The sequence below is a fragment of the Aplidium turbinatum genome, chromosome 10 (assembly GCF_918807975.1).
Source record: "Aplidium turbinatum chromosome 10, kaAplTurb1.1, whole genome shotgun sequence".
Lineage (NCBI taxonomy): Eukaryota > Metazoa > Chordata > Ascidiacea > Aplousobranchia > Polyclinidae > Aplidium > Aplidium turbinatum.
Genome location: NC_137481.1, coordinates 18514731 through 18541611, shown reverse-complemented (window position 1 = coordinate 18541611; position 26881 = coordinate 18514731). Strand labels below are relative to the sequence as shown.

General features: G+C 38.1%; 1 protein-coding gene across 1 annotated transcript in view; it reads right to left on the bottom strand.

Moving 5' to 3' along the window:
- Nucleotides 1-26616, bottom strand: part of LOC145779032 (uncharacterized) — a 36713-nt gene extending 10097 nt beyond the window's left edge. The window contains exons 1-14 of the mRNA XM_082590613.1: nt 26468-26616; nt 17130-17187; nt 9687-9868; nt 9122-9212; nt 8628-8813; nt 7900-8031; nt 6058-6174; nt 5508-5699; nt 5134-5208; nt 4511-4728; nt 3755-3848; nt 3230-3287; nt 1211-1318; nt 461-675 (exon numbers count right to left, since the gene is read on the bottom strand). Coding sequence (XP_082446739.1) covers nt 461-675; nt 1211-1318; nt 3230-3287; nt 3755-3848; nt 4511-4728; nt 5134-5208; nt 5508-5699; nt 6058-6174; nt 7900-8031; nt 8628-8813; nt 9122-9212; nt 9687-9868; nt 17130-17187; nt 26468-26616 — 1875 coding nt within the window. The remainder of the gene's footprint in view (nt 1-460; nt 676-1210; nt 1319-3229; nt 3288-3754; nt 3849-4510; nt 4729-5133; nt 5209-5507; nt 5700-6057; nt 6175-7899; nt 8032-8627; nt 8814-9121; nt 9213-9686; nt 9869-17129; nt 17188-26467) is intronic.
- Between the last annotated feature and the right edge of the window lie 265 nt (nt 26617-26881).

Sequence of the window (26881 nt, the reverse complement as noted above, 5' to 3'; positions counted from 1 at the left end):
TTTAGTTATTTAAAGAGTAAAGTTTTTCATGCAGAGACGCACGATATTAAAAGTTGTACTTACTGAGAAATAACAATTCTGTGTACAGTATACTAGGCTACAAACCATTTTGCTTAGTTTCTGGTATCAGTAGTTGCAAAAATCTGCCTGAATTGAAACTTTCAGCCTACTCTACAGTAGAAAAGCAGGTTAAGGTGTTAGTTCAACAGAAAAATGAAGGTAAAATATTTCGCCTCGTTTTGACATATTAGTCAGCTGCCAAAACCGTATGAGTTTCAGGTTTAAAATTCAAACCACACGACTTCCTATTGTTAATATCAATATGAACGCCGTAAAAACATGACTGAACTAAAATAAATATAGCTTCGCATGATTTTAAAGAACAGATTCTCTTCAGACAGCTCGAACAACTTAAATTTACAAGGCAAATGATGGTGAAAACCAGTTATAAGCGGTATACCTTTGTTAGGTCAATGGTGATGCTTCTAGACAAAGAAGATTGGGGCTCAACTTTATTCTTCCACTTGGGAGCTGAAGATTGCTGATGCAGTGATAGAGCTCCGGTGGAAAAGCTCCGATTGATCTCGGAGCTGGATGTAGGAACGGAAGATAATCCACTGACGGAACCAGTTTGAAGATCGAACGATATACCTTGCAGCTTTGATGAACTTCCATCTAAAATAGAGAAGATTAAAACTGCAAGAACTCCAACCCAAAATGACTAAAATTACACCTAACTTCGATACTCTACGCTCCGGTGAGAGATCCACAATACTCACTGTCACACCCGAGAAGGCAAATGAGTCGTTTTTTTACATTGATTCACCGCTCAACCGTCTGCAGACGTTGAATCAATGTAGTGAAGCACCATAGAATGTGATAAAGTATAAGTTACTTTTACGGTCATAAGTTCCGAGTACAGGTATAACAAAGTACCAAACAAGCCAAAAGTTCTAAAGGCGTGTAAATAAAATCATAAACCAGGCAATTGTATTGACACGCCGGCCAGTGGTTTGGAGATAAATAACACAAGTGGTGTTTGGCAACAAATATTTCGAGACGGTTGCATATTTTTTGTAATGACAAAGCCAGCTGACAAAAGTTGTCAATGTACGGGGACGTTGAAACGACGTAAAATGGGAATTTTTGTTGACTGGGTAATATAGTCGAAAGTCATGCAACAAACACGAGTCAAGTAGTAGAAGAATACCTTGCTCTGTAGCTCTTTTCTGATTGGATAAAAGTTGATTGATTTGGGCGGAGTTAGTCGAGTGGCGTTGAGACGTGACCAGTGGGGACGAAGATCGTTGTCGTTTCACTGCACAGAGTTTGATACAAAATTGGTTGCAAGTAAGTTGCACTATGCAATGAATCTTACCAACACTATACAAAGAGTGCTTAATGTCAAAGTAAAGCGGATTACTAGATTGCAAGAAAAAGTGAATTCTAACCTCCTAATGATTCAAAACTGGATGCATACAAACAAGTTAACAATTAATGTAAGCAAAACCAAATACATGTTGTTTGGGTCAAAGTTTGTTCGAGAAAATTCAAATCTAGAAATAACTTTTCAAAATACCAGTTTGCAACGCACAAACACCTACAAATACTTAGGAATAACATTTGATGAGTCGTTATCATGGAAACAGCACATCAATATAATCTCAACAAAACTTTCTCAAAGCTGTGGTGCTCTATATCGATTAAGAAAGTGCGTAAATTCCCAGACATTAAAAGCAGTTTACTATGCTCTAGTTCACTCCCACCTAATGTATGGTATCATACGTTGGGGTCGTGCTTCTAAAACGGAACTGTATCCTTTAAATCTGATACACAATCGCATAATTCGCTGTTTAAACTTCACCAAGATTAAGGACAGAATTCCCACCAAATCTCTGTTCAATAAAAGCAACTTGCTACAAGTCGAAGACATGTTTTTAATAGAAGTATGTAAGTTTGTTTATAAAAGCAATAAAGGACATCTACCAGCAATTTTTTCTGAGTACTTTCGTCCTTGTAATGAAACTCATAACTATAATACCAGAGGTGCTAAGAAAGATATACTTTTTAAACCAAGAATGCATACAAAGCTTGGTCAACGCTCAATTAAATTTCTTGGAACAAACACTTGGAACAAATTACCGGAACAGCTAAGAAAAATTCAAACAATTAGTATGTTTTCTAAAAAATTAAAACTGCACTTAATGTCTGGGTATAAATTAAGTAACTGATATAGTGCCATCAAACTGTTTTTACTTATTCTCACCGTATCTCGCTAATTACTGTATATTCGCTTTTTCCTTACCAGTAGCCTATGCTGTGTTGTATGTATAGCCTATGCCATTTTGTATCTCTGCATCGCTTCTTGTATTCCTGTTTTATATTGTACTGTTAAATTTCGTGTGTGTATTGTTTTTTATTTTGTAATGTATACAATATATATTTGCGTTCAACTCCGACACCGTTCCATGTCAAATAAGCTATGACACCACACGGGTGTGGCAGACTTGATGACCAGTTCGGTCCTTCTGCCACTCCCATCATCGTCAGCAAACATTAAAACAACCTAGTTCACATTGTAATCTTGTATTGTTTTTTCCACATGTGCTGTTGATGCAAATAAAAGAACTTCTCTCTCTTCTCTCTCTCTCTACAGCAAAGGTGGTTGCTACTTTTTCTGAGGATCCCAATGAAACAGGCTCTGTTCATGTTTTTAGGAAAGCTGAAACTATACTGGCTATAAGTTGTCATATTTTCTTGAAGAAAAAAATGATTGCAATCAGTTTGAAACGAAAAAATTTGGACAAAGTAACATTACTCTCATTAACCTATACAGAGACAATCAAGAAAACTGACAGGTGGCCAAAGAAACATAAAGAGAAGCAATGTTAGCAAAAAGAACAAGATCAGGAATGAAAATATCAACACACCGATCAAAGAATACTAGAGGAAGACCAACAAGATGGGGTTGAAAAAAAAAATCCACATGACTTGAATCGAAAACAGCGAAATATAGAGTGGCGTGGAAACATATTTCGGGACCATCTGCCAGCAGTGACATGACCGCCTTGTGAAACTGCATCAGTGTGGTGAGGTTTCGCTTCAACCATGAAGACATGACATGGTGATATGCTGCCGGAAACGTGAGAAACAACAAAAAATAACTAGCATTGTGAGAAAAAGTCTCTTGTGTAATTATTGCCATCACAATGACACTCAGCTCTCGTACCGCTATTCGCTCCGTGTATGTCCCCGGTGCTGGATGGTCGCTTTCTCGATAACGCGCTCTGCAAAACATTAGTAAAGATTTTAGATGTTTAGATAACGTTCTAAAATAAAGCAGAAAAATCTGAATTGGGTTCAATTGTTTAACCAGCCATGAATCTAAAAAAAAAATCAGTAACATAAAGACATAGCCTACTTCATATTTGAAAATCTTAGAGATGCTCAGTTGTACATTGTGGGAGTTATAATTCAGAACTATTGAAACACAAAGTCTTGGACATCAGCAGTAGTTTCGGTGGCTAGCGGGCATTCACTGATGACAGCACTAGCGATTAAATAAGAGAGCTTGGCGCGAGACTTTTCGTGTTGAAGGTTGGAATGCAGTCCCTTTTCATTTTTAAAACAATAAAGACACGCAACGGTGATCTTGAGATGGAAACCTCTTTGGAGTGTTCTCGTATAAAATAATAGAGGGCAGATGAAATTGCGGGCAACAATTCCTTTACGATGTCAATAGTTGTCAGCTTACTTCACAGTCGGCAGAAGACCAGAAGGATTCTTTTCGTTCGCAGGCAGGTTGAAATATTGTGTGCAGGAAGTCGCATATTTCTTCCAAGATTTTTCTTAAATGACGAGAAAAATACAGCAATTCAAACTTTGTTATAAATATAGCCTACAGTTCTCTGAGACTTTTTCACATGTTCTCGTGCAAGTTAATTTCTTGTGTTTTTCGCAATTTTTACAGTCCAATAACAGAGAACTCTCTAGATTAGAACAAGGGGTCACCAAACTACGGCACTCGGCCAGATCCGGCTGGCAAAGTTCGTCTACCGAGCCCGCCAACTGGGCAAAAAATGTGACATATAAACTAAGTAAAAATCCCATCAATAGTTAACGCTGTGGTATAAAGTGTTATACTGTTAAGCATTTAATTTGCCGAATCAGTGCGTATGTTCTATCAAAACTTTTAAATAAGTTATTTTTGAAAGATGAAGTGTGTGCGGTTTTGGGAATTTGAAATAAAATAATGAGTTTTTTTCTCCAAAACTCATTCGCCTGCAACGTAATAAATCACTCCACAGGTTGCATAGGGTTCAACAAAACGGTCATTTAGCCCACAAGCATCTTTTGTAACAGTCACCTGGCTAAGTTCGGTGGCCTCTGCAGTAGAAAATTAAAATTCAACAATTATAAGAATAGCAAAGTCATTGCAGCGATTTCGGCTACCTCTTCTGTGAAATTAGCAAGCATAAAAATGCGATAAATGAAAGTGTAGATGTCTCACCTGTCAATCATGCACTGGGTTTGAAATAACTTTCTTTTTCTGTTTTCGGAAACCCTGAGCCAATCATCAGCGCCGCTCACCACAACCGCGGACGTAACCGCGTCGGTGAACGTCAGTTCTCGGGCATCTTCCAGGTCGTTGACGTCACAAAAAGAGGCGCGATCTCCAGTGACGAATAAAGTGGGCGTGGTTAAGTCACATAGAACGTCGTCGATCGCCTTCAAAGAGAAAGAGTTTTGTCATGTGAACCTAAGTCCTAGAGTAGAAAAAAATGCGGAAAGAAATTGTGCCAGCTTGACATATCAAGTTATAAAAATCGCTATCACTGATATGAAATTAAAAACGTAGTAAAATCTGCTTCAAAATAAGCTAAATTATCAGAAGGTGTTGCAAATGACCATTCGTATTAATTACACAGTTTCGTCAATGAGACAAATCGCCATTCAACAGTGTACTACTCTGACAGCAAAATTCGTAATTTTTACCGTCTGCAAACGTTAAATCAATGTAAAAATGATGTATTTTGCTGTCTGGTTATGTTTTGAAATTAGATGCCTGGTGTGAGCACACTCATTCAATTTTCACTGTTACTGAATGCAAGTTTAGCATGTAAAAACACGAACCCCTCTCTTTCCGAACATGGTGAACATAGGAAACCCAAGACAAACAATGGCGGACACTTCTTCCTTCAGGGCAACCTGTATATAAACCACAATAAAGATTACGACAAGTAACCGATGCAATGTGTCACCTCAGTAACATTGAAGCCAGGAGATAGACACTAAGATTAAATACATTGATCTAACTCAGTACGGCTAAGAAAGGGTCTTGAAAACAGGAGAGAAGTAGCCTAAATTACGTTCACATTTTCAAACGCAACTAACATAACTCTCCGCAAGACCTGGAATGTCAGTAGATGGTTCTTTTAGGAAAGCACAATGTTTTATAACGTTAAGTCAACGATATATTGTTTGTACGTCAACAGTTGTCCACTCACATGACAATTCAAAATACTGGATGCGTGCCAACCAATCAGAACCACCTTTCTGTGAGGATGACGACTGCTGATGTCTTTCACTTTCCTACAGACGGTTTTGAAGGAACGGCGTGCAAGATCAGCCACCGTCTGTGAAGCTCTGTCTTCTGCTGGCTCGTCGCTATCGTCTGATGGAGCGGTCACTTGGACGACCTGGTGCGTTGATTTCAGTAGAAATTACGTTGATTCAATGTAAATGAATCAATTGTAAAGTCGAACAAATGAAACAAAAAACGTTACCTCTGTAAAAGCGACGTTACAAATTGCACAACCTATGTATTTTATCGATGCACAGTAGAACTTTATTGTTGATCAATTACTTTTTATCAATTACCCGTAACTATGATCTCGTTTAAATGAAAGTCCTGTTGATTTTGATTGAAGCGTGATATGTTTCATAAAAACCTTGATAATTCACACAAGGTTTTCCACAGGTTCCGTACCATTTAGTGCACGCAACTGAATGGATTTCGTACTGAATTACGAAAACAACTTTTATTATATCTCTAACCTTTCCCACTTGACTTAGCAAAGTATTCCAGAATCTCAATCTCCAAGACGTAACCGGGATGGAAGATTGCGAGGCAGCGCATTGGACGACGATGAACAAGACCGAATGGGCCGGTTTCTGTGAACATTTAAAGTGTTATTTTTACCACTGCTAAATTTACGGCAAACGGTAAAAATATACATCGTTCTGAAAGAAAAATCAATGTTATTGTTATTATAAAAGGGCATAACTTAATGTACTGCACGAGAGCTTTTCTTAAATGGCCAAAACCATGTGTCATACTTCAACGTATTGTCTAAAGCAGTGGTTCTTAACCTTTTCCTTGTTGGCAACACTTTAGAATTACTGACCAGTTCTCGCATCCCCATTTAGAATGACTCAAAAGTAATGTTGTTTTCATGTGTAAATAAGGAAACCATTGTGTGTCACTGAGCTTGTTGCTTAGGCTAATCACCATTGAGGATTTTTTTTGCATTTTTCACGTAGGCCTAACTAACAAAATAAAGGTAGTTTTTGAGCCAACTGCCGACAATTTGTGATGCAGAATGTGGTGCCTGCCTTCTGCTATCTTGGTGACCATAGGCGTCGATTTTTTCTTAGCTTTCTGTTGATGATGGCAGCAAATCGTGTTGTGTGTGTGCTGAGTGCTACTCGCATTTTAGGGATTTAATAAATTTTTGCTTTTTATTTTGATGTGAAGCAGCAGGAAAATCCTGTTTTGCATAGGTAGGTTGTCACAAAAGAAAGCAACACAGCGAGAACCATTTTTGCCAGTACAGGATGCGTTTCCCGTTTAAGACCCTGATAGTGCTCCAGGCTGCTATTATAAAAAATCGATTTGGAATCCACAGTTATTTAGCACATCGACGAGACTTCCCGTAATGTCGCTGTGATCATCAATATCTTCTAGATTCATCCTGAAAGGATGCCGAATCCGTGTATCACAAGTTTGTATCTTTCTACAAGAGAAATATCTATCCATTGAAGTAAGCAGTAATTGTAGATGTTGTGCAATTTTTGAAACAAAGAGTGTATCCGAGTGTATGAATGTTCAAAGAGTGTAGCTGAGTACGTATGGATGTTCAATTGTTCAAAGAGTGTATCTGAGTGTATAAATGTTCAAAGAGTGTAGCTGAGTACGTATGGATGTTCAATTGTTTAAAGAGTGTATCCGAGTGTATGAATGTTCAAAGAGTGTAGCTGAGTACGTATGGATGTTCAATTGTTCAAAGAGTGTATCTGAGTGTATGAATGTTAAAAGAGTGTAGCTGAGTACGTATGGATGTTCAATTGTTCAAAGAGTGTATTTGAGTGTATGAATGTTCAAAGAGTGTATCTGTAAGATTCTCGAACTAGTCCTTTATAACTAACCCAAACGATTTATTATTCCTGCACCTCCTAGGAACAGCTCTCGCACACCAGAGGGATGCGAGCACTCCCGGTTAAGAACCCCTGGTTTAAAGTTAGTTTGTTGACGTACTGAAAGGATATTAAGTACACAGGTGTTCCCATGCTTGATTCCAAGCATTGGGGAATAAGAAGAAAAGATTCTTACTATGTTAACTCATCAGTAACGAGAGTTGGGTGGCTATTTTCATTCTCTCGCCCGTCTTATCTTCAGCAATTTCCCCTTTATTATACCTTGGGTAGACGTGGACGATGTTTATCAACAATCAGCATAAGCAGAGAGTCGAACCAGGATTGTATGGTCGGAAAGCGAGCGCCTTATCCGCTATTACACATACTTAGTATATTGGGTTAAATATTTTAAGTACGAAACAGAGCAGCCATCCACGGAAGCTATATGTATACACAGTCTATAAAGTAAACAATTATTATCACCTGCTTCATATCAGACACGACGGAAGTGACTGCAGGATCCCAAGGACGCTTGAGGAGCATTCCAAGTCTTTCGGAGGATGCACCACCAGCATCACGGGATGGCATGATCATCCGTTCAATCAGGGTCGGCACCTGCATAAGAGATGATTAGACGCTTAAACATAGGATTCGAGTTAGATGAAGAAGGTCTGTTGTGTTTTACTTTGTGATTCTGTGACATAATGATCATTAAAAACTAAATTTGTTTGGCAAAACCAGAGCAGTTGCAAGAATTATGACGGAATGGCCCGTTTCGGTGAGTCCGATTTGGTGAGTTCCCTATTCGGTGAGAGCCTTTTTCGGAGAGTTCCTTATTCGGAGATGTTTTGATTTTTTTTTTAAATTATCGAGTACCGTAGCCTAATTATCATTGCCGTTTTCGGGTTAGGGTTGTTAGGGTCTTATTTCAACGTTTAGCGACGTTAAAACGATGTAAAAGCGGCAATGATATTTAGGCTACGGTACCCGATAATTTTCAAAAAAAAATTTCAAAAAATCACCGAATAGGGAACTCTCCGAAAAAGGCTTTCACCGAATAGGGAACTCACCGAATCGGACTCACCGAATAGTAGCAGACCCGAATTATGAAGTGATATATTATATTCTCACAGAAAAACCACAATAGAAAAAGAACTACACATACACAACCAAAACTCATCCAAGGGTTATCCATTGTCATTCTGTCATACCTTTGAGCGGAGCGTTTGCATGACGTCAAGATAACAGGATAACAAAGATGGAGGAAGCTTTTCCATGAGCAACCCATGGAGCCACTGTGTTAACTTCACTTTCCAGCCCACATCCACCAGCGCGCTACGTAGACGTGCAGAAGATCGATCGACCGACAATCTCCGAAGCACAATATCTTGACTATTCTGCAAAAATGATTTAAATATACGTTCACAAAACCGACATTGACCAGGTGAATGAGCTTTAAAAATTTGAAATTTGCACTTGAAGTATTGTAGCCAATCAACTGTTGCATCCACTGGATTGGATGAAGAATTCCCAACAAAACATGTTCAAATGCGATGTCACTTACTTTGTCCAGTCATTTCTTGGTTTTTATGACAAAGTTTGTCACTATGCTTTTGGAGTGAAACTATTTCTTACATAAGTTCCAAAAACATGATGTTAAGAAAACAACGAGTAACGTAACGTATGGCAATAATCTTTTACTAACCCCTTTGTAAGCCAATCTAGCCAATTTTTCGCCATTTAAAATTTTAATGACCTTGTTGAATAGTTTTGCTTCTGCTGCATTCCAATGTGACCTATTACACAAAGCAAGACAATGTAAAAAATTTAAAAACAACTTCAACATCATCGTTTGTTCGTTAAAAACTGAGATCAACACTTTTTGAAGAAAGTTCTTTAAGCGGTGCACAATACTCGTCAAAAACGGTGAAGTATCAGCATACAAAAAACTTTTTGCAAAATAGAAGGTTAATGTGATTACCAACAACTATTTATATCTATCCACTGGCGCAGTGCCCTCCAGATTGAAAGGCATATTCTTCACATCCGAGCCCATGTCTAACATTGCTCATTAGGTTCTTGGGAAAAAGACACGATGCATTCCTCACTCAAATAGTGCTCAAAGCATATAGCATCTCCCACATAATGCATCTATAATTTATAGATGAAACTGAAAGTAGAGGTTTTATTGTTCAGAACCAAACAACTGAATTGCCTAATCAAATAGGTGTGTATATAGTATTTTTTTTTAAATAGTGCATTATTCTAACTTGTCAATGTTGTCTTCCCAATACGATTCACAATCTTGTCTGAAGTGACTCCCTGCGTGCTTGCTTGTGCCAGTTACTTGTCTTTCACATTCATTCATTTGACTCCTGGCCTTCTGTTCTACACAGTGCCATGATGACGATCCAATACGAGTGTCGACCTCTTCCACTTCACAAACATCAATCTGAAACCAGAGAAGATCACTAAAATAGTAGATGATTATTATTAACCTAGAAAAACGAAAGTTAAACATGCATAATAGAGATGTACGAACCGATACCAATATTTTGGCCGATACCGATCCCGATATCATTTTTTTAGGCCGATACCGATACTGATACCGATGTTTTGGCCGATACTTTGGTGTTACAAAAAGAACTAATTTTGATATTTGCAAGGAATTATATCAAATGCTAAGTTTTACCTTATTTGCATAAAACTATCAAAAAAGGCTTTCAATTGGCATAATTTATTAAAGATTCAAAAATCCAATCTCAACTGCATTGTTGTGTCATAATAGTAGGATTTAGTCATGAAAGTCCACCGTAATTGAGGACTGGGGTATAAGGGAAGAAACATTACATCATAATTGGAGTTTCTGAAAAATTATTACGTGTTTGTGCAAACTCTCCTCACAAATCAAAATCACAAACTGATAAAACCAGCTTACTAAAAACAACCAAGTTACGTGGATTTTTTTAACGTTTAGCAACGTAAAAACGATGCAAAATTATATTTTTTTGCTACCTGGGTAGTCTTGGCCTGGTTTTATCCTCTGCTGAAAGTAAAAAAGAAACACAAATGATAAATATTAGAAAAATTGAGTCTCCTTCACAACTTAAGAATCGAACAACGCAACACTGCTGAAACAAAACGTTTTGTTTGAGTGAAAGAATCACTGTAAGCAAACAATGCCAAAAGGTGCACACATGAAGTTATGGGAGTGTGAGGTATCAAAAATTTGAACAGGTTGTTATTTTTCTACATCAATGTCACACGTGACGTTAGTTACTACTTTAAAAAATCTATATCTTTACTTCTGTAGAAAATCCGCAGCAAACGCCTTTTTTGCATGTTTAGTATCGGCCACAGTATCGGCCAAATTTTGCTAATACCGATACTCAAAAAATGGCCAATATCAGCAATACCGATATATCGGTACATCTCTAATGCATAAGAATGACTTTGTCTTAAGGGGTTTGGAAAAAAGTAGGAAAAATTTAAAGAGAAAATTATCCACAATGCTAACATTGTTGTTTAATTTTAACAATGTACCTAGGGCCTAGGCTATTTATTCCTTCAAAATGAGGACAGATTTCATAGATGTTTTCTCTACAAGACGTATAAACTTATCCAGGTTAATTTTCAAAAAAACATTCAAATTATGTTGCGGGCAATGCTGGCAATGAAATTTCAAGAGAAACATTAGAGAATTGTAATTCATACGCAGGGCTGCGATTTTTGCCTTTTTCGGTGACGAGGTCACTCGACACGCGCCATCACTATTCGACAAACGCCGTGCCTTACGGAAAAAAAAAAACGAAAAAAATTGGAAAACAAAAAGGAAAAAAAACTGAGAGAGGACTAAACGTCGTCAGGTCGAGGAACAATCGGGGGGGGGGGGGGGGCATCACGTGATGCAATCATAAAAGTGCTGACTTGCGTAAACTTTCTTGCGCCAGGTACTTCAAAGCAAGGTCTAAAAGCGACGCTTCACACGAGAAACTCCCAAGGCGTCAGCGCTGCCATTTTGAACACTGCAGGAGAATGCTTTGATCGAAGTTCCAACGCCTGGCATCAAACATTTCGCAACACACTTTTCGTGCTATTCGACACAACGGGTTTCTTTTATAGATGAAATAACCTAGGCTACGTTAAGTTGTCAACGTCTATGCCAGTTTGTATTTCGCCGTTTGAGCCAATTAATAATATTGCTCTGGTAAAATGGGTGTCCGACGTTTTCTTCGTAAACAGTTTTTCGTAAAACAATTGTTCGTAAGCAATTCTTCGTAAAAGCAATTCTTCGTAAAGCAATTTTTCGTAAAGCAATTCTTCGTAAAGCAATTCTTCGGGCATGCAATTGACCGTAATACTAATTGTTCGTAAACAAATGTTCATAAAAGTTAGGCTACAGCTTTTTTTTTAAAAAACAGTTACAATTGTTTACGAACAATCAATTAGGGTAGCCTATATGCTAGAGATGTGCTAATTGTGCTTAAACACATAATTGTGCCACTGAAAAAAATCTGCAGCTCCTTGCCCGTTCAAAGCACTGGTATGCTGACGGCACCTTCAAGACAGTGCCTTCACTGTTTGAACAGCTTTACACAATACACGGACTGACGGAAAACACTTCAGTGCCTCTGGTGTATGCCCTGCTGGGGGACAAAAGGAGAGGGACATACATTCATGGAGTTGTTACCTGCTGTTGCTGTTCCAGAGACAATCATGACTGACTTTGAGATGGCCATGGTCAATGCAGTAAGCAGAGAGTACCCACTTTCAACTCACCGTGGCTGGTTCTTCCATTTGTGCCAGTGCATTTGGAGAAAAACGATGGGAATGTATTACCAGATGTTGCTCAGCCAGTAATTGACTACTTTGAAGACACTTGGGTTGGGCGCCCAGATCGTCGTCAAGGGCGCCGTCCTCTAATGTTTGCAATTCAAATGTGGAACTGCTATGATGGCGTCCTCAGTGGCCTTCCCAAAACTAATAATAGCATTGAAGGATGGCACAGAGGGTTCATGTTCCAGGTATCTGCAAATCATCCAGATATTTGGAAGTTCATATCTGCAATCAAGCGAGAGCAAAACCTAAATGAGGTTCGCATTGAACAGTATGTCAGTGGCCAGGCAGGACCCCCTCCAAAGAAGAAGTACAAGGACAGTGCAGAAAGACTAACTAGAGTCGTCCGAACCTGGCGTCAAGACTTTCAAGATGATGAAATTTGTGATTAGCCTACTTGCGTGGAATTGCACACAATACTTCATACTAAACTTGGCTTGTGGACAATTTGTACGAAGTTACTTAAAGTAGTATTGGTAGTGTAAGCAAAGAATTGCTAAACACAGACAATTGTTGTATTCCAATAAATAACAAAAAATGCGCTTTTTCATTGTGCTTATTTGTTTATGTCTCGTAACTTGGTTATTCAGGAAAATTTGCATCATGCACCTTCATCGGAAATTGCAAGACAAACCTTGCTGTTGCGAAAAATTGTTCACGAACAATTGACCTATCACCTGTTTACGAACAATTCACCTATACGAAGAATTGCTTTACGAAGAATTGCTTTTACGAACAATTGTTTTCGGAAAAACTGTTTACGAACAATTCACCTATAACCGGTAAAATGACTGTTGGATACTTGCTATGAAAGTTTTTCACATGTAGAAAACAGCCTAGTTTCCGACCAGATGTTCAGAAATACAGATGAAAAAAGCCGCTATTTTTATGGAAAGGAGTTCTCTTCCAGAACATTTTGAGCACTGCGGGAAAATGCTTTGATCGAAGTTCTAACCAGGGAGTCGAACCGAACCCGAACCGGATTTTTGTAAACCGGTTTTGGTGCGATTTTGTCTGAACCTTAACCGGAACTGAACCGAAAATTTGAGTTAGCTTAAACCCTAACCGAACCCGAACCGGTTGAAAAAAGCGGTTCACTCCAGCATTACGTCATTGTTCGCATTGTGGTAAGTGAAGTTGTACGTAGCATGTTGTTATCTTGGAGGCCACATTGTACTGATGAATTATAGCCTATTCCGTAACACACGATCCACTATCATCGATGCTTTGGAGAGGAATTTTTTGAGGTAAACAACTTCTGTTCTGTGACATCATAGACAATATAGTTTGATTGTAACTTGTGCAACAAACAACAAAGGCAAGTTAATTGAGCAAAGCAGTGTTGAGATCAGTGTTGCCAACCTTGCGGTTTTCACGCCCAATTTGGCTAGTTAGTAGTTGGGCAATAGTAGGCCTAGGCCTAATTTTATCGGACCCGAACCGGAACTTATAAAACCGGTTTTAAGTTTCTTCGAACCTGAACCGGAACTGAACCCAATTTTGAAACAATCTTTGAACCAGAACCGGACCCGAACCGGAAAAATCAAACGGTTCGACTCCCTGGTTCTAACGCCTGCCATCAAACATTTCGCCACACACGTTTCGTGCTATTCGACACAACCGGTTTCTTTTATAGATAAAATAACCGAAGTAGGCTACTTTTAGTTGTCAACGTGTTTGTATTTATGTCTGACTCATGCACTTGTTGTTCCAAGATTGCAGAAATGTTTTGCAATGTGAATAAAGAATAGTAGACAGATAAACACGGTTGCAACTCGACTTCCTTCCACTAAAAGAGTTTCTGTGATTACGTAATTTTAGGCAATTTTGCACATTCACAAAAGCACACAACCCAGCTACCAAACCCGTCGTTTTTACATTGATTCAACGTCTGCAGACGTTGAGTCACAATGCATGACATGTATAAACAAGTTTGCTGGATGGGAAGTCTGGACATCTGCAGGAAATTTGTCTCGCACCAGGCGAGATGCCATCCTTTGAAAGATTAAAACAATGATGGATTTATGTAGCCAGTGCATGATGATGAAAACAAATTTAAGATTTCCTTTCCGTTATATAACTTAAAGCAGGTGATTGATACAGGAGAAAATAATCGCAGAAGCACACAATAAAAAAACACAATAAAGCCTACTAATTACGCAAGTTTTTTACATCAAGAAAATAGCCTAGTTTCCGACCAGATGTTCAGAATCAGAAACACAGATAAGAAAGGTCGCTATATTAAGAGTTCGCTTCTAGAAGAATAGTAGGTAGTCACTGGGAGTGGACAAGGCAAGGTAATAGGCAAGTTGTAAGAACAGCATAGCTTTGCCCAACTACAGATAGGATAGCCTTCAGTTAGTCAGTATCCTATATAATGACTAAAAAACGAAAGAATCCTCCGACAACACGGATGGCAAAAGCTTCGGTCGGTCTTACCGAGAAGCGGTTAAGGTTCAGCAAACAGCGAGTGAAGTATGGGATCTGTTAGAAGGAGCTATCGAGAGAAGCATTGCCACGTCACTTTGGAACTTATCATTCAGGTAAACTTCCGGCTAATAGCGTTTAGTAGCAAAGCATTCTCAATTTTGAACATGTTTAATTTAATAGTGGTAAGCAAAAGCATGCTTAGTAAAATGCGCCTATTACATTTTCACTTTTCAACAATAAAATTTTATAGATAAACCCGTTCAAGTGCACAAGAAACAACGCATCGATAGCCTACATTCTTTTCTCGACGAGACAGTGATGACGTTTCTGAGTTTGCACAAGCAGTTCGGTCGGTGAGCTACCATCTGCAAATACAAGGTCAGGCCCTGGCGATAGCACGGCTTCACTAGATGTTTAAGCTCATCAGGAAGTTGAAACAACCTCTCATGTTGAAGTACCACCAACAATCGAAAGATCTGGGTTTCGGTCTAAAGTTGCAATGTTGTACGACTACGAAGGGGCTTGTTTGCCATCTCGGCACACCTTAAACGCTGTAACATTACGCCATTGTTTTGTATTATTGTAGTATTGTTGCTTTTCTTTTATCTGCAGTTCATTTTTCGCTATATCTTCGCTGTGTTTCTTGGTAACTTGCATATTTCGCTCCTAACTGTGTTTGCGTGCGGGTACGTGCCTAACCATTTACGTACCAAGCGAGACTAAAGAGATGCCAAAGGAAAAATTCTCACAGTAGGCTACGCTAGGTGTATAGCCTAAGGCAGGGGTGTGCAACCTTTGTTACAGGAGGGCCAGATATAAATAATTGGGTGAAACCGCGGGCCGCACGTTTATTTAACATATGATTTCTAGTAGTTGCAGGCACAAAAGAGTAGTTTTTCTTGCTATTCATGTTATTCTTATATTGGGGGTTATCTCCTTCCAGAAATGATAAGTTAGGACGCATAAATTTCTGAAGAAAACTGCTATTCAAATTTATTGTCACACTGTCTTTAAACGTGCTCAGTGAGAAGTTTGCAGCTGGCTTCTTTTCCTGACGGCTTTTCCAAATTTACTTTAATGGAAGTGATCGCAATTCGAAGTCCATTTTCCAAGTGTTGGTCTGTCAGAACCGATCAATAGGGAGATTTCATGACGCCTGTTTTAGAAAAAAATGTTCACACAAATACGTTGAGCCAAAAAGTGCCATTTTTGAAGCCATGGATTTTTGAAATGTGGAAAGTCATCTTGGTTGAAATGTTTTCGGTAAAAATCGCCAAGATTCTTTTTTAAATACTTTGCTTTCAAATCCTTTTTCTCTTGAAGATCAATCAGTTCAAGTTGGATATCAGCTGGTGCTTTGTCAATGTCCGTGTTGAATGGCGAAGAGAATATACCAAACAAATGTTCATGAGATTTGAAGTCCTTGAAACGAGCCAAAAATTCATACAACAATTTTTCAAATTTAGTTTTCTTCTCCGGATGCATTCCATAGTCTCTCAAAGTTGGAAAGTGGAAAAGATGTCCTGTCTGTATGTGAGCTTTCCAAAGTCGTACTTTGTTCATAATGCCTTTTATGTGACCATACATTTTTAAAAATAATTGATTAAACTACCATTCAACGTTTTATAGGCAGAGAAAACTTTTTCTCGAACCGTAGAAAATTTCATGATCAGATCACCGCTTCAATGCGTGATGGAAAGCTACAGATAAATCTGCATCTGGCATTACAGAGTGTAAAAACAGTGTTGCAGAACGCGTTTTCGAATATTAAATTCTCATCAGTGCAACTACGTTTATGAACGCAATAACAACGGTTAACTTTAAACTCAATACAATACATTACAAACATTATAAGGACATATTCTCAGTGTTCAATTGAATATTAATAAATCCAGAGACATCAGAATAGAAAATTAAATACAATGGATTGGCGGTGGCCGGTGGGAGACTTCTAAAATGGTTAACAGAAGGTGCGAAATCTACAATATTCCACTCCACAATGAATTGTTCAAACGTACCAGACTAAACTAAATTACCGTATAAACATGTTTCGCGGGCCGCACACAATTCAAAATTGGCACATCTTCGCGGGCCACATAATTTTTCTTCGCGGGCCACATTTGGCCCGCGGGCCGCACGTTGCACACCCCTGGCCTAAGGGATTTTTTCTTTTGCGATCCTCAGTTTCGCGTTTACAACAGTTCTCCATGGAGCAAAACAAATAATATACATGTCCGGTAGGTACATAACTTAGCGCTTGATACTCCTTTGCAATCACTCAACCAGCGTGCGATTAAAAACTTAAGTAAGTGACTCTGATACCACACAACTTGTGTGGTAATACGCATATAATCTGACTCTTATGACGTCATATTACTATTCGACAAACAAAAAGAAAAAATCGCAGCCCGGTAATCATACGCTATGGAACACAATAAGTACCATACCTCTTCATCTGAACCACTTAGACTTCCACTCCCTGATCGATATTTTCTCTCCCATGAACTAAAAAAAAGTTATTGACAATCTTTAAATTTCAATGCAAAATTATGATATTCCAAATACAGTACGACATGTTGAGAATGTGCAGTTGTGCAGCATGTTTGTACATGCTGAACATATTAAGCAAAATAAAGTTTTAAATACTTCAGTGTACTAGCAATCACTGGCGCCGACTTACGGGGTTACGGGGTGGCCACGCCACCCGGTAACCGCTGTGGCAGCCACCTCGTTTAGGTTACATTACTCACTGCAAATAAATGTAATTTGAGCGGACGTTTAAATCTTTTTTTAATCATTGGTTTTCGCTTCAAGTCAACATAAAGCAAGAGTTGAACCAATACAGTATTGCGAAGAAAATGATTGTTTTTGTCACAAGCATGATACTCGCGTAACATCAAGCAAGCTATGTGAAGATTACGCAACACGTGGCTACGAGTTTTTCCTTGTTGTTGCGATCGTTTTATTTGTCACTTGTCATAAGTCATTGTTACATTTGTTAGGTTTACAATGGGATTTATTAATCAATAAAATACGATCTTTCCATTGCCTCCCTCAAAAATCTTTTTTGAAAAATTTTAAACTGCTCATAATATCGCTATAAATTATGACAGCTATAAAATACTTGGAAATAAAATTATCTCGATGATTGATAGTTCCGTCCCTAAATGAATAAATGAATATCTATTTTCAAATTTCATTAAAAAAATGCCATTTTCGAAACTTTTTGAGTTTTATTTAAAAAGTGCACTTAGTAAAGTAGCAGTTTTAACGTTTTGCAAATTTACACGTTTACATGATTCTAATCGAGGAAAGCTATACTTTTGAAAAGAAATTTTTGAAAATATACTTATTTTTGCCTTCCACCACCTGCAAGGCGGAGCGATCGATTAGTGCACTTAGGCGCATAAAAACCTACTTGCGATCTACCATGACGCAACAGCGATTGAACCACGTCCTAATTTTAAATGTTTATCAAGCTGAAGCTTCACGGTTACGACTTGACCAGTTGATCAACAGTTGGATAGACAGAGCTGCTGTTTGCAAAAATACTTTTGCCAAATGTTAAGTGTCAGAGCAGCAACGTAACAATAAAATTTACGATATACCTCCTGTGCTTTGTTTTAAAGTTGCTTTGTAAATTATCGAGCTACAAATCAGGTGTAAAAAGACAATTGCATCTACGAAACACGCTTACTGTAGTAAAAATCAAACAAAAACATGCAGTTTGAAAGTTTTTAGGTTGCAATATTGTGCTATCCGCCACCCCGTGCAAAAATAAAAGTCGGCGCCTATGCTAGCAATAACCTACATGTTTCTCGGCAGCCGATTTGTAGCAAGAATTGACAGCGATAGACACGTGTTTCGCCCATGAGGCTGGGCTCATCAGTATCGCACCGTATTCTGCCACAAATTTATTCGACCACCGCTTTACCAGTCAGTTTAACTCTTATCTTTGTGGAAACAAATAAAGAGCCAACAAAACCAGCAGGCGCCAGGGCAGAGGACATTGTGAAGAAAGGGGCGTTCTTCCCGGCTATCAGCACAAGGCTGAGCACTCACTAGTTCAGCGGATGGGCAAAACACGTGTCTATCGCTGTCAATTCTTGCTACAAATCGGCTGCCGAGAAACATATTGTTGATTGGATGGTCTGAATGGCTTAGCGTGGAAGCTACACCGTTATGGTTGGCGAATCGCAGCTGCTCGCTGAACTAGTGAGTGCTCAGCCTTGTGCTGATAGCCGGGAAGAACGCCCCTTTCTTCACAATGTCCTCTGCCCTGGCGCCTGCTGGTTTTGTTGGCTCTTTCTTTGTTTCCACAAAGATAAGAGTTAAACTGACTGGTAAAGCGGTGGTCGAATAAATTTGTGGCAGAATACGGTGCGATACTGATGAGCCCAGCCTCATGGGAGAGGCTCGTGATTAAAGTAGGGTTAGTGTGGTAAAGGGAGATATGTGTGTGTGATCTTTGTGTTTTGTCTGGTTTGGCCTGGGATAGTGGATATGTGGAGGTGAGGAGAGTGGCCTGCGTCAGCTGGATCGGTGGACTCTGCCTTGGGCTCCGCTGATCTGGAGTGTTTACTTGTATTTTGCTTTTTTTTCCTTTTTGAGGCAATCAGCTGGCTTCTTTTCCCTGAGGCTTTCTGCTGATTTCTTCAAAAAGGAAAAACTTTTATTTTGTTGTTGTGAAAAGGAAAGAAACGCCTTAAGCGGTTTCTTTCGAAAAGGTTGGCAGTTTTTGTGTAACTAATTAGAGCGCCAGCAGCGTTCTCACTGCCAACGTGGCAAAACCTGCAAGTGCTAGTTTATAATACTACAAACTGTTTAACTTTTGCTTTAAAAATTTTAACAAATACTCGTACACACAATTGTGATCTGAGAATTAAAGCAGTAGGCTATAGTAGCTCGAAACAATGATACCAAGCGAGCCATACAACTTCCAAAGAAGACTGATAGTGAAAGCTGAATGCCAAGGTTGGCTGAGCATAGACAATTTTATTAGCTTCTTCATGGAAGATGGCTTTCTAAGAAAATATTCTAAAGGACTTGAAGGAGTGCGCACGTTGAACCTAAAAGAACATCAATTTGTGATTACACACACTAAAGAGGAAAAAGAAAACCTGGAACAACTAGCAAAAGACCACCAAACTCCCACTGCTTACCAATTCCAAGGAACTACAATAACAATCACAGCGTGGAAGCCAAAACCACCCTGTGACATTATCACACTGTATCCAGTTCCAGTAGAGTGGCCGGTAGAACTTTCAAGAGACATTGCGAACGACTGTAAGTGGGGAAAACCCGAAAAAATCTTCTTTGGGAGATTTAAAAAGTTCCCAAACATAAAAAACGAATATGTTCATATCCACCTGAGGGATATAAACCTGGAAAACATCCCAGACAAAATCAAAGTACACGGTATATGGATATATATAACAAAGCCAGGAGAGGAGCATCTCCCCCTGTGTAGAATATGTAAAAAGCGAGGTCATTGGGCAGCAGATTGCGCCCAGTGCGATATATGCAAAAAGAAGGGGCACACAACCCAACAATGCCGAACGACACAAAAAATGAACAATACACCCCAACGTCATCTTTGTCGCTTCTGCAAAGGACTGGGCCACCTCGATGCAACATGTCCCATGAGAATATTGTGTGGATATTGCCAACACCGAGGACATCAAGGTACGGAATGCCCAAAACGTGCCCTCCTAACTCAACAAAGAAACGCCGAAACAGAAAGTGGTACTACAAGCCCTAACACAGAAGGACTATCCTCAGATAGAGAGTCCACTGACATAGCATCAAACCCATGGGAAAAGAAAAGCACACGAAGGAAGAAAAAGAAAAAGAAAACAACACACAATCAACCAAGACATCCGATATCTAAAACAAGAAATGCACCTGAAAGTCACCATTCACCAACATCCACCTACATCAGACCTAATAAGCGACCTCTTGAAGATAGTCCGCCCTTAGAAAACAAGACCCAAAAAATAGATCCAAACTACTCAAAAAACTCATCCTCCGATTCAGAACAAAGCATAATGCCTCTGATGATTGACACATCATCCCAGAATCAGACAGATGAAAACCCTCTCACGCCATCAGAAAACGATGAAAAATCTACCCTTGAACCAAACAAAGAAGAAGAGCTGCCAAGAGACAACGAAAATACTTACTAACTATAATATTTAAAACGAATTTTTATTGAATACTTTTATCGCCTAAAAACCGAAAAAAACAAAAGGTAATAATAATCATAGTGTTAAATAGCCTATAATATAGCCTAATGTGATTGTGCATCATACTTTTGACACCTAGTGAAATGCTTTCTGAGGCAGAGAGTCAAACTTGTCACATGCAAGTTAAAAAGCTTAAAATTTGCTCAATCAATATAAATGGAATTTCCAAAAAATTTACCAACATTATAAAATTCTTTAAGCTTCATAGACTCTCTGCCTTAGCTATTCAGGAAACTCATCGACTTTCACCTAAACAATTAGAAAATTGGGAAAAATTTTATAACATAAAACTTTTCTCAAACATATTCCCTGATTCTCCAAGCTTTCGTGCAGGAACTATGATAATACTAAAAAATGAAATATATCAAAAGGGTCAACCCAGACATACTATTTTAAAGAACAACCACCTTCACCAACTACATATCAATATTAATGGTGAAAATATGCATATTATCAATGCATACTTTCCACAAAATCATAAAGACAAAACATCACTATCAGAAATACTATCCACAAACTTACAAAAATGGAATGATGACAAAATAATACTACTTGGTGACTTTAACCTGATCACAGACCCTCTAGATACTGCAAACCCTCAATCCTTCTCAAACACCTACGACAAAAAGACATTTAAAACACTAGTAAATAATTTTCAACTAATAGACATATTTCGATACAAACATCCACACAAAGCAATCTATACATATTCACACCCAAAAGCAAAAACAAGAATAGATAGAATATATATAAACAACAATACCTTGAAGCACTTTGAAAACATTACACATCACACAAATTTGTACTCAGACCATAATAATGCACCAACCTTATCATTAAGCTATCACACACACATAAAATGGGATCAACACACATATAAAGTAAATAACTCCATCTTTCAACATCAACATGTAATATCCGAAATAGAAACAACATGGACCAATTGGACAATAAGAAAACCAAACTTTCAAAATACTCTTGAATGGTGGGATAAAGGAAAAGAAATACTTAAAAATAAGCTGATAGAGCTCTCACAGCAACTTGCAACGATGCAACGAGAAGCATATGACACAGCAAACCAACAACTCCAGATCTTAAACTCTAAGATTGAAGACGAATTTCATCCAAACCTAGTACCGGTATCTGATCGAGCAAAATTTACCGATGTTATTGAACAATTTCACAATAACACGCAAAGAGGAGCACAAATTCGCTGTAAAATACCTCAAAACGATTCAGAGAAAACAAGCAAAGGATTCTTTCATCTTGAAAGGAAAAGAGGTAAAAACAATACTATCACCGAACTACATACAGAGGACAATAAAGTTGTAACCAACAAAAATGACATCTTAACAGAAACACACAATTTTTACCATAAGTTATGGGGAATTGATGGAAAAATTGATCCAACTGAACAAGATGAATATCTAAACATTTTGAACCACACCACAATACATGCAGATGAAGCACAAGAAAATGAAAGACTAATAACAAAAGATGAAATTAAGATCGCAATTGATACATTAAATAAAAATTCAGCCCCCGGCTCGGATGGCCTCAGCGCAATCTTTTATCAAAAATGTTGGCACATTTTGAAATATGATTTGCTTGAAATGTATACTAACTGTTTTCTAAAAAACACTATGACAGTAACGATGAGAGAAGCCATAGTTAAACTTTTTCACAAAAAAGGAGATAAATCATCGCTGAAAAATTGGAGACCAATCTCATTATTGAACACGGATTACAAAATTTTAAGCAAAATCCTAGCCAATAGAATCACCCCCTTAATGAAAACACTGATTCAACCCAACCAAAAATGTGGTCTACCGAACAGACGAATTGAACACGCTACAATGAATATTCAAGCAGCCATCGAAGCAGCAAAACTAAAAAACAGAAAATTATATATAATGGTAACAGACTTTGAAAAAGCGTTTGACAGAGTGGAACATTCTTTTCTGTACAAAATACTGCAAAAAATTGGATTTAGCCAGTGATGATTTCATACTTAACTCTTATATACTCAAACATCTCTAGTCGAGTTGAAATGAATGGAGCACTAACAAAAAAAATCGACATTAGGCGAGGCATCCGACAAGGATGCCCTCTGAGCATGCTCTTTTTTATAATATGCGCCGATGTACTCACACGCCGCATAGAGAGCAATGCATCAATAAAAGGCTTCTCCATAAATAAAAAAGCAGTAAAAATCGAACAATACGCAGACGACACAACGTTTATCACAAATAACCTTAATTCTATTACTGAAATACTTAAAGAATTAAAACTTTACCAACAAATGTCAGGACAAAAAATTAACGAAAACAAAACACAAATGCTTGTATCACAACCTGAGTTACAAAGTGAAGTACAGCAACATTACCCACATATTCAAATTCAAAATGAAATAAAAATCCTTGGAATCTGGCTAGGAAACAACAACAAAAAACTAGACACTCTTAACTGGGAAAAAGTGATAAAACAAACTGAAACGACTGCCAACATTCATAAATTTCGACCACTTTCCCTTCTAGGAAAAATCACCATAATAAATACTCTCCTCGTGCCTATATCTCTTCACATGGGAAGGGTTCTTTACCCACAAAAAAAGCATATCCAATCCTTAAACAAAATCTTATACAATTTTCTATGGTATCCATCTCCAATTGAGCAATTAAGCAGAACAAAAATCATTGCAGAAGTTAAAAACGGAGGATTAAGAATGATTGACATAGAAACAAAATTTCAAACCAGTAGAGCTGACAGAATTAGACACCTGTCCACACTCAATAAAGCTACAGAACTATGGCATGAGTGGGCAAAGTACAATCTAAACTATAAAATAAGGCACATCAACCAAAAATTATATAACCTAAGTGAACCACACTCTGATTGCCCAAATTCGTTTTATTCTGATATTTTCCGCACTTTTCTCCAACTCCGAAAACACAATCTTGACTGGACTGATATATCATATAATACAATATACACAACCCTAAAAACACAAAAAGAAACTAAAACTGAAATTAAGAGCCAAAACAATGAACCAATAAGCTGGTCAGAAACGCTCCTTATGAAGAAAAATATCAAACCATACTTTTCAAACTCTGACATATCGATCTGCTATCGAATAGCACATTCAGCTTTTAAATGGGGCGATTTTTACAAACAATCTAACTCATGGCGTTGCAGCCAGAACAAAATTACTCAGTGCAAATTTTGCAAAATGGCTGTCGACAATATAAAACACCTGTTAACTGAATGTACCTTCACGAAATCAATTTGGAAAAAAATAGAAAAGCTATATCATTCAATAACAAAACAAAAGATTAAGCTTACAACTGATATAATCCTATACAACCATTTTCCAAGCAGACAGACAGACAACCTACTGATTCTGCTGATCCTAAATACAGTTAAGAGTACCATAATTAAAAAGAAAATTTCACTAGACATTGGAGATAAATATATGTGGGACAACAAAAAATTTACCAAAACAACCCTCTGGGTTATTAAAACAAAAATTAAAGAATATCTTCAAAGTGACACCTCTGTAATACCGACGCCCCTTACAAACTCCCCACACTGTAGCATAAGTCGAACATGACAACCAAGAACCCACTGTTCTCGAAAGAATTCTGCTATTAATTGTTATCATTTGCAGTGTATGTACCTGACTTGTGAATTTTATGAAATGCGCCATAGTAAATGATACTTATTCACACATACCATCTGCATGTAGCATCATTGCACTACAAGAGAGCAATGAGGCAACATGCAGATCTTTCTTCGTTTATGCAATTGCATGCATTACATTATATTCCTACTTATTGATTTGTTTATTTTTGGCTACAAATGAGCGTTGTGGGACGCACAGTAACATAGACACTTTTATTGTGACTGGTAACGTGTTACCTACCTGCCTGCGCAATGCATCTGATTTAATGTCGAACACAACAACGCCTTTTGGCATATGCATGATAAGAATATCTTTTGGGCTACTATTGTATGAACGTACTTGTTAGATGACCGTTATTGTGGAGATAAAACACTAGCCTCAAACATAAAAGTGATATCATAGCTACAATGAATTTCCAAATCTATCGCATGCCTTTGATCTCTTATTACAGGTATAACTTATACTGTGCAACAGATTGGTATCAGTGATATGATTGCATTCACCAATTGCTTCTTTTGTATTGTTTACTGTACAACTGTTTTTACTTTTCAATAATAAAAAAAAAAAAAAAAAAAAAAAAAAAAAAAAACCAGCCTCATGGGCGAAACACGTGTCTATCGCTGTCAATTCTTGCTACAAATCGGCTGCCGAGAAACATATTGTTGATTGGATGGTCTGAATGGCTTAGCGTGGAAGCTACACCGTTATGGTTGGCGAATCGCAGCTGCTCGCTGAACTAGTGAGTGCTCAGCCTTGTGCTGATAGCCGGGAAGAACGCCCCTTTCTTCACAATGTCCTCTGCCCTGGCGCCTGCTGGTTTTGTTGGCTCTTTCTTTGTTTCCACAAAGATAAGAGTTAAACTGACTGGTAAAGCGGTGGTCGAATAAATTTGTGGCAGAATACGGTGCGATACTGATGAGCCCAGCCTCATGGGCGAAACACGTGTCTATCGCTGTCAATTCTTGCTACAAATCGGCTGCCAAGAAACATATTGTTGATTGGATGGTCTGAATGGCTTAGCGTGGAAGCTACACCGTTATGGTTGGCGAATCGCAGCTGCTCGCTGAACTAGTGAGTGCTCAGCCTTGTGCTGATAGCCGGGAAGAACGCCCCTTTCTTCACAATAACCTACATGTTGTGTTTATTATCACACAACAATTGTTGAAACTGTTTTAGCGATTTCATCTTTTTCTATTTTGTAGACTATTTGATTTAATCTTTGTGCTGACTTGTTGTATGGTATATTGCTCAGCCTATCTGTTATATAAGTGGTGTTATTTGTGCTTCAACTGGTGGCGTACGCCGTACAGTGACCATTTTTTTGGGTGTTTACATTTTTCAGAAAGCTTTAAACACATGCTTGATTTGCACAGTTGACTCTTATATCATATCACACCAGTTAATTTTGATATGATCTGAAAAACTATTTACTGCAAACCTAGTGTATGTTTGAATCCTGCTGAAAAAAGGGGCACATCCAAAAAATGGCCACCGTGTGCCACTGGTCTCAACAATACATGAATGAAATAAGAACAATTCATAAAACAGAAAATGTTACATTAGCCATTTGTAACATCAAAGAATATGCCAGATTCATCAATTAACAACTAGAGAACACACTAACTACTGTTAATGAGATGGCCGTGTTCTGTTTCAGCCAAACTAAAAGTAGGATAGGTAAGTACTGACAACGCTAATTGTGTAAAAATAGCTTATTATAGCCTGTAAGATGTCATAATATTATTCACAATCACATTGCATCATGTACAGTTATACAGACAGAGTAGAAATTTAAGTTTTGTTTTCATTTTTGACTATTACAAACAACAAAAATAATCTATGGTAAACTAGCTCGTACCTTGTGTACGGAAGATTCCCTGCTTTAGATTCGTTATGTTCATCTACCTCTAAAAGCCGTTTTAAGGAAAGCACATTACTTGTATTGGTCAGATAGCTTTCTGACCAATGCTTTGAATATGAATGATCTACTTCAATGGTGAGTAACATGTTTAGGTCTGCAACACACTTACACCTTGTTAACTGACAAACCTGCTGTGCAAGTGCAAATTAAAACTTCTGCTAATTTTTACTGTAATATCCACAATCCATAGCCTAGGCTACCGCTGTTTGCAAAAAATGCAACATAATTAAGAAATAACAAACCTACAGTACACAAGAACACAATTCACACGCCCTGGTTGCTCAGTTGGTTAAGAACCTGACTATACAAGCACAGAAAGTGCAAGATCAAGCTGTGCTAGTTCGACTCTCG